Genomic DNA, 8,441 nt, shown 5'->3' on the forward strand with positions numbered 1-8,441 from the left:
AAGTACGGTCACTGAGTGAAAAGAAAAAGGTCAGGAGGAGTTGTCTTAAATGCATTGCTAATTCTCAGATATTCTTTTGAACCTATGAATACTGATGATTTTTCTCCATGCAAGAATATTTTTCGGTTACCAACATATTTTTTAAAACAATGTAACATTTATACCAGCCAAATCAAATGTAATAATCAACATAACATATACAAACTCTAGTAAAATTATTTTATTTAGTTGTAATATCCATCTCTAATTATTTGAAATAAAAATTTCCATGGTCTTAATTGAACTGTATGTTACTTTCTTGCAGAATGTCCTTTTTTTCATTAAAGTAATTTCTAAACCACTCTATGTGCTCAACCTTCTGTTTAACACTAAGATACGGGTTTTTGGAAAGGCCACAAGTCACCAGCTCCATGAAGTGGCGAATTGGTCCTTGTTTTGGAAAGCTCTCCAGGTGTTTCTCCAGAAATATATGTTCATGAAATTCTGAACCATCATCATCAAAACCTAGGAAATGAGACAAAATACATTACATTATAATTTTAAATATAAAACCTACATCATAAAAATAATATTAATGAGGTAATATAATATTACGGTTTAAGGCATGAACTTTGGAGTTAGAACCTAGATTGTATTTTTTTTTTGAGATGTAGTCTTGCTCTGTTGCCCAGGATGAAGTGGAGTGGCGTGATCTCAGCTCACTGCAACCTCTGCCTTCTGGGTTTCATATGATTCTCCTGCCTCAGCCTCCCGAGTAGCTGGGACTACAAGCATGTACCACCACGCCCAGCTAATTTTTTAATTTTTAGAAGAGAGAGTGTTTCACCATGTTGGCCAGGTTGGTCTCAAACTCCTGACCTCAAGTTATCTGCCTGCCTCGGCCTCTCAAAGTGCTGGGATTACAGGCGTGAGCCACAGTGCCTGGCCTGGAGTTAGACCTAGCTTTGCCCACCAATTTAACAACAGTGACTTTGGACCAATTAATTAACTTCTCTGAGCAGCAGATTCCTCAGGCACAATACTAAGAACTAAAACAACACCTTGCTGGCATTTTTGTAAAGATCAAATAGACACAAACTATATATAAAGTTCATTTATAATGCCTAGCATGCCATAAATGTTAAAAATGTGGTGGCAAGACCAGGCGTGGTGGCTCACGCCTATAATCCCAGCACTTTAGGAGGCCAAGGCAGGCGGCTCACTTGAGGTCAGGAGTTCAAGACAAGCTTGGCCAACATGGTGAAACCCTGCCTCCACTAAAAACACCAAAAATATTAGCCAGGCGTGATGGCATGTGCCTGTAATCCCAACTACTTGGGAGGCTGAGGTATGAGAATTGTTTGAACCTGAGAGGCAAAGGTTGTAGGGAGCCAAGATTGAGCCACTACATTCCAGCCTGAACAACAGAGTAACACTCTGTCTCAAAAAACAAATAAATAAATAAATAAATAAATAAATAAAAATAAATAGGATAGGAATTATTTCTAACGATTATTTTTTTCTTTCGAGATGGAGCTTCGCTCTTGTTGCCCAGGCTGGAGTGCAGTGGCACAATCTCGGCTGCCTGCAACCTCCACCTCCCAGGTTCAAGTGATCCTCCTGCCTCAGCCTCCCTAGTAGCTGTGATTACAGGCGCCCGCCACCATGCCCAGCTGATTTTTGTATTTTTAGTAGAGACAGGGTTTCACCATGTTGATCAGGCTGGCTTGAACTCCTAACCTCAGGTCATCCACCTGCCTCGGCCTCCCAAAGTGCTGGGATCACAGGTGTGAGCCACTGCACCCGGTTGCTAATGAATATTTTCATAAACAATGGCAACCATCAAGAACACTTTAAAAACATTTTAAAATATATAAATAAAACAAGATGGAATTGTGAAAAATGTTCAGGCAGCTCATAAGAAGCTAAGAGATCAGGCACTGTGGCTCACACCTATAATCCCAGTACTTTGGGAGGCTGAGGCAGGGGGATTGCTTGAGCCCAGGAGTTCAAGACCAGACTGCGAAACATGATAAAACCCTGTCTCTACAAAAAGTACAAAAAAAGTAGCCAGGTGTGATGGCACATGCCTGTAGTCCCAGCTACTTGAAAGGCTGAGGTGGGAGGATCACCTGAGCCTGGGAGGTCAAGGCTGTAGTGAGCTGTGATCACACCACTGCACTCTAGCCTGGGCAACAGAGTGAGACTCTGTCTCAAAAAAAAAAAAAAAGCCAAGAAAAGACAGAGCAGGCCGAGAGTGATTGCTCACGCCTGTAATCCCAACACTTTGGGAGGCTGGGTGGTGGTGGGGGTAGGGGTCACCACCCCCCACCAGGTAGGGGGGGTGGGTCACAACGTCAGGAGTTTGAGACCAGCCTGCCCAACGTGGTGAAACCCGGTCTACTAAAAATACAAAAATTAGCTGGGCATGATGGCATGCGCCTGTAGTCCCAGCTACTCGGGAGGCTGAGGTGGGAGAACTGCTTGAACCCAGGAGGCGGAGCTTGCAGTGAGCTGAGATTGTGCCACTGCACTCCAGCCTGGACAAGAAAGTGAGACTCTGTCTAAAAAAGAAAAAAGAAAGAAAGGAAAAGAAAAAAGACAAGACAGAGGAACGAGAAATAGAGAAAACAAACAGAAAATAATAGTTTAAATGTAAATAATCTAAGTATATGAATTAAGACAGAGATTGGCACAGTGGATATAAAAACATAAACCAACTATATGTTGTTCATAAGAAATTCACCTTAAACACCACATAGGTAGATTGAAAGTAAAAAGGATGGTTAATGTTATCTTGGTAACATTAATTTTTTTCAAAAGTATGATTGGCTATATGAATAGAAGATAACGTAGATCAACAGTCTTTTTAACTTAGAATGCTCCAGGAGGGCAGAATGAATAGATCCTTCCTGAATGAATCAATGAATGAATGACAGTCAAGTGGTACTAGCACATATAATGCAAAGGAAAAAAAAGAGAGCAATAAAGTGGGTATACTATATACAAAAATAAGTTCTAGATAGATAGAAAAAGGCTCCAGAGCTATATACAAACTAAATCTCTATTCACTAAAGACATTCTAAACATTCTAAATTATCTTACTAAAAGATAAGCAGCAAGGTCAGCCACAGTGGCTCATGCCTGTAATTCCAGCACTTTGGGAGACCAAGGCAGGTAGACTGCTTGAGCCCAGGAGCTCGAGACTAGCCTGGGCAACCTGACGAAACTCCACCTCTGCCAAAAATACAAAAAAATTAACCAGGCATGGTGGTATGTGCCTGTCACCCCAGCTGTCATACCTTTTTTTTTTTTTTTTTTCCCCTGAGACAGAGTTTCACCTCTTCACCCAGGCTGGAGTACAGTGGCACGATCTCTGCTCACTGCAACCTCCGCCTTCTGATTTCAAGCGATTCTCCTGCCTCAGCCTCCAGAGTAGCTGGGATTACAGGCGCCTGCCACCAGGTCTGGTTACTTTTCGTATTTTTAGTAGAGACAGGGTTTTACCATGTTGGCCAGGCTGGTCTCAAACTCCTGACCTCGTGACCCGCCCATCCTCGGCCTCCCAAAGTGCTGGGATTACAGACATGAGCCACTGTGCCCCGCCCCAGCTATCATACTTAAGAGACTGAGGTGGGAGGATCACCTAAGCCCAGAGGTCAAGGCTGCAGTGAGCTGTGATTGCGCAATTGCACTCCACCCTGGGTGACAGAGTGTGAGACTCTGTCTCAAAAACAAAAAAACAAAACACACACACACACACACACACACACACACAAAAGATAAGCAGCAAGGACTTAAACTGTGGCAAACTGAACCCATGCTTAAATCTCTGCTCCCTTGTGACACCTATCAAATGGCCACAAAACGAGTAAAAAGTACAAAAGCACAAAGATGAAAAGAAAAAGAAACAATAACAGACAAGAGATGGCAGTAAAACTGTAGAAGATGCAAAGTGCACACATGAGTAGTAACTGACTTAGCAGAGGAGAAGATACCAAAACTATCTGTAAAAGACGAAGACAAGAAGCAAAAACACTTAAAAAAGACTTCAAGAATAGAGGAATCGGGTACCACTGAAGTTATGAGTAGGGATAAGGAACAAAAACCAGGAGGATTAATTGCAAATGGGTTTAGGGAACAGTTAGATTTCCAGTGTCCCATCTCCCACATGGACCTCTAGCTGCGTATCCTCCTCCACTCCTGAAGAAGATGAGCAGTTTACTTTTTGGAGAAATTAAAATGGAAAGAGAAAATAAGTTGTTGGATTGATAAGAGCAGAATTAAGTGAAAGTCTGTATGCTGAGTGGTGAGACACTCCCCTCATCCCCAATCCTTTTCCCCCACCCAAAGGAAAAAAAGAGCAATAAAGAGCGTACATTATATACAAAAATAAGTTCAAGATAAATAGAAAAAGGCTACAGAGCTATGTACAAATTAAATCTCTGTTCACTAAAGACATTCTAAACATTCTAAATTATCTCACAGCCAACACCTATAGCCTCAAGTCAAGTGGTTGGAAGATTTCTCATTGGAGAAACTCAGTGAGAAGAATCATAAATATGGAGTTACGAAAGTCCTTAAATGAAGAGGTTCCCTCCCAATTCCTCTCAAATGAAGCCACCAGTTAACTAGTCCCATCCATTCATACGCATCTAACAAACAGCTTTTCATGGCTTCCTTTCAAGTATAAAAAAACATTCAAAGAACAGTAGACATTTTAAGAAAGTGTCTAACATAAGTGACAGACACCTTGGCAGGAACTGATACCTATCTCTCAAATCCATTCTGGCTTTTTATCTTGGTAAAAGAACTAAACATGTGCATGGGCAGGGGGTGGTGACTCATGTCTGTAATCTCAGCACTTTGGGAGGCCGAGGCAGGAGGACAGCTTGAAGTCAGGAGTTTAAGACCAGCCTGAGCAACAAAGTGAGACCCCGTCTCTATGGAACATTTAAAAATTAGCCAGGCGTGGTGGTGCGCACCTGTAGTCCTAGAACCTGGAACGTTGGGGACAGGAGGATCAATCACTTGAATCTAGGAGTTTGAGGCTGCAGTAAGCTGTGATCACACCGCTGCACTCCAGAATGAGTGACAGAGTGACACTACACCTCTTAAAAGAAAAGAAAGAAAAAAACCTGTACATGGCTGTTCGGCAACATTACATTTCCCAGCCCCTTCTGGGTTAGGCACTGGTATATGTTTAAATTATTACCAGCAGAACCTAAACAGAAGTGATGTGTGACATTTACAGCCCAGAGCCTTCAAGAGAATGAAACTGGGTCAGGCACAGTGGCTCACGCCTGTAATCTCAACACTTTTGGAGAAAAAATCTAATACTAAAAAGAAGAACAACAACAACGCATTTAGTTGTTTTTTTTTTTTTTTTTGAGAGGGAGTTTCACTCCTGTTACTCAGGCTGGAGTGCAATGGCACAATCTCAGCTTACTGCAACCTCTGCCTCCTGGGTTCAAGCGATTCTCCTGCCTCAGCCTCCTGAGTAGCTGGGATTACAGGTATTCACCACCATGCTCCGCTAATTTTTGTATTTTTAGTAGAGATGGGTTTTCGCCATGTTGGCCAGGCTGGTCTCCTGACCTCAGGTGATCCGCCTGCTTCGGCCTCCCAAAGTGCTGGGATTACAGGCGTGAGCCACCACACCCAGCCCAATGAAGCATTTGGAAGTTAAAAATATGGCATCAGAAACAAAAATCCAATGGAGAGATTGTAAGATAACAGTTAAGGAATGTCCCCAAAGCATAGAACAAAAGGAGAAAAAGAAAAAGATTGGGAGGCTGAAATTATCAAATAATACAAGAAAATTTACCCAGAATTGAAAAACGAAGTTACTGGATTAAAATTGTCTAATAATGTCTAGAACAATGATTGTAAACAAATATAATCCCTTTCCAAGGATAACCCTCCTGAAACTTATGACTATTATGAAGAGAAGATGCTAAAAGTTACCCAAAAAATAAATAAAAGAGATCACATACAATGAATCTAGGAGAAGAATGGAAAAAATGGCAAAAGCATTCTCAACAACATAAGACGGTGGAGTGGCCGGGCACGTGGATCACGGCTGTAATCCCAGCACTCTGGGAGGATGAGGCGAGTGGACTGCTTATTAAGTCCAGCAGTTCAAGACCAGCCTGGGCAACATAGTGAAACCCCGTCCCTAATAAAAATATAAAAAACTAGCCAGGCGTGGTGGTGAGCGCCTGTACGGGAGGCCGAGGTGGGAAATGACCTGAGCCTGGGAGGTCAAGGCTTCAGTGAGCCAAGAACGCGCCACTGCACTCTAGCCTGGACAACCAGAGTGAAACTCTGTCTCAAAAAAAACAAAAAAACAAAAACAAAACAAAACAAAAAAACGGCCAGGAGTAGTGGCTCATGTCTGTAATGCCAGCTACTCGGGAGGCTGAAGCAGGAGAATCACTTGAACCTGAGAGGTGGAGGTTGTAGTAAGCTAAGATCGCACCACTGCACTCCAGCCTGGTTGACAGAGCAAGAAAGACAATGGAGCAAAGGTTTATTGTGAAATAAAACTATTTCCAATCTTTAATTTCATCCCCAAGTAAACAATTAAAAAAGTACCAAGATAGAGGAAAGGCATTTTATAGATCAAGTGTCTCAAAGCATGCGCTTCAACAAAATGAGATAGAGAAGAAAACATGTGCTCCAAAAAGAAAGGGTATCCAACATAGAAGAGACAGGAGTCCCAGGAGGAGGGCAAAATGATAGGAAGACAGCTGTGTCAGAAGACCTAGGTATAGATGACAGCTACAGACAAAGAGCTCCAGGTACCCATGGACAAAAACCAAAATTAACAGGAAATCCAATATTTTTGTGCATGTGAATTTGAGAGGCTGTATGAAATGTAGAAAAACCTAGCTAGAGACTCAAGGAAAAACAAAGCAAATATGAAGAAAAATAAAGCAATTGTTAACTTTGGGTGGGAACAGGAAAAAAAACATAGTACATTTTTTGTCTTACCATTAAACAATTTTCCAGGCCGGGAACAGTGGCTCACACCTGTAATCCCAGCACTTTGGGAGGCCAAGGCAGGAGGATCACTTCAGCCCAGGAGTTTGAGGCCAGCCTGGGCAACATAGTGAGACCTCATCTTTAGAAAAAAAAAAATTATCCAGGCATAGTGGTGTGCCTGTGGTCCTCCTTACTAGAAAGGCTGAGATGGGAGGATCACTTGAGCCCAGGAATGCGAGGCTGCAGTGAGCCATGATCCTATCACTGCACTCCAGCCTGGGTGACAGAGTGAGACCCTGTCTCAAAAAACCCCAGATAACAAAACAACACCCCACACAACTGTCCATAGTCATATTAGTGTAAACAATGAATTCAGGTCTTTCAAAAAATTGTAATATATCTACACTAGAAACATGAGGAGAAGATACATACACTAGATGACATCTAAAGTAGACAGAAGTAAGCATATAACTTAGAAATATAAAAAATAAAACACAGCTAAAAGATTAAAAACTGTTGGCTCTGAGAACAGGCCTAATAGATGATAAAAAGAACTGCTTTATAAGACTTGTGCTTTATATTATTACCTTTTATATTAAACGAAATGCTTACTATGATTTTTAAAGTCAAATTATTTTAAAAGAAGGCAAAGACACAAACTGGGAAACATATTTCCAACACATGTAAGAGTTTAAGAATTAAAGTCCATAATATATTGAGTTCCTACAAACGCTATTAACAAAGAGCCCAACAGAAACAGTCAAAGGATATAAAAACGTAAGTCACAGAGGAAGTACAAATAGCCAATAAACATATGAAAAGATGTGTAATCTGGTTATCAATCAGGGAAATGCAAATAAAAACACCAGTGATGTCATTTTTTATCCAGAACATTTGAAAGATTAACAATATCCAGTATTAGGCTGCGGAGAAATAGGATTTTTACATAGTTGGTTGACTGGCTATCATTTCAGAAGAGACTTTGTAAGTATTTATTGCCATTTAAAATATACCTATTCTGAATTGAAAGTACTCAAACATGTACACAAGAACATGTGTAAAAGGATCTACTATAGCTCCACCATTCAAAAGGATAATGGCAAAAGAAATTATAGTCTGCATTCATAACAATCGGACATATAGAACTATAAAATGAATAAGGTCTATCTCTACGTACTGACAAGGAAATGCTTTCAAGACATACTGCTAATGGAGAACTACAAACCACTGCTCAGTGAAATAAAAGAGGATACAAACAAATGGAAGAACATACCATGCTCATGGATAGGAAGAATCAGTATCGTGAAAATGGCCATACTGCCCAAGGTTATTTATAGATTCAATGCCATCCCCATCAAGCTACCAACGAGTTTCTTCACAGAATTGGAAAAAACTGCTTTAAAGTTCATATGGAACCAAAAAAGACCCCGCATCTCCAAGACAATCCTAAGTCAAAAGAACAAAGCTGGAGGCAT

At 41.1% G+C, this 8,441-nt stretch overlaps 1 protein-coding gene across 1 annotated transcript in view; it reads right to left on the bottom strand.

Annotated features, from left to right (window-relative positions):
• Positions 1-204: 204 nt before the first annotated feature.
• MRPS31 (mitochondrial ribosomal protein S31) overlaps positions 205-8,441 on the bottom strand; it is a 38,859-nt gene continuing 30,622 nt past the window's right edge. Inside the window, exon 7 of the mRNA XM_025364766.1 lies at positions 205-504. Coding sequence (XP_025220551.1) covers positions 275-504 — 230 coding nt within the window. The 3' untranslated portion in view covers positions 205-274. The remainder of the gene's footprint in view (positions 505-8,441) is intronic.

This window comes from Theropithecus gelada, chromosome 17, assembly GCF_003255815.1.
Source record: "Theropithecus gelada isolate Dixy chromosome 17, Tgel_1.0, whole genome shotgun sequence".
In the NCBI taxonomy this organism is placed as follows: Eukaryota; Metazoa; Chordata; class Mammalia; order Primates; family Cercopithecidae; genus Theropithecus; species Theropithecus gelada.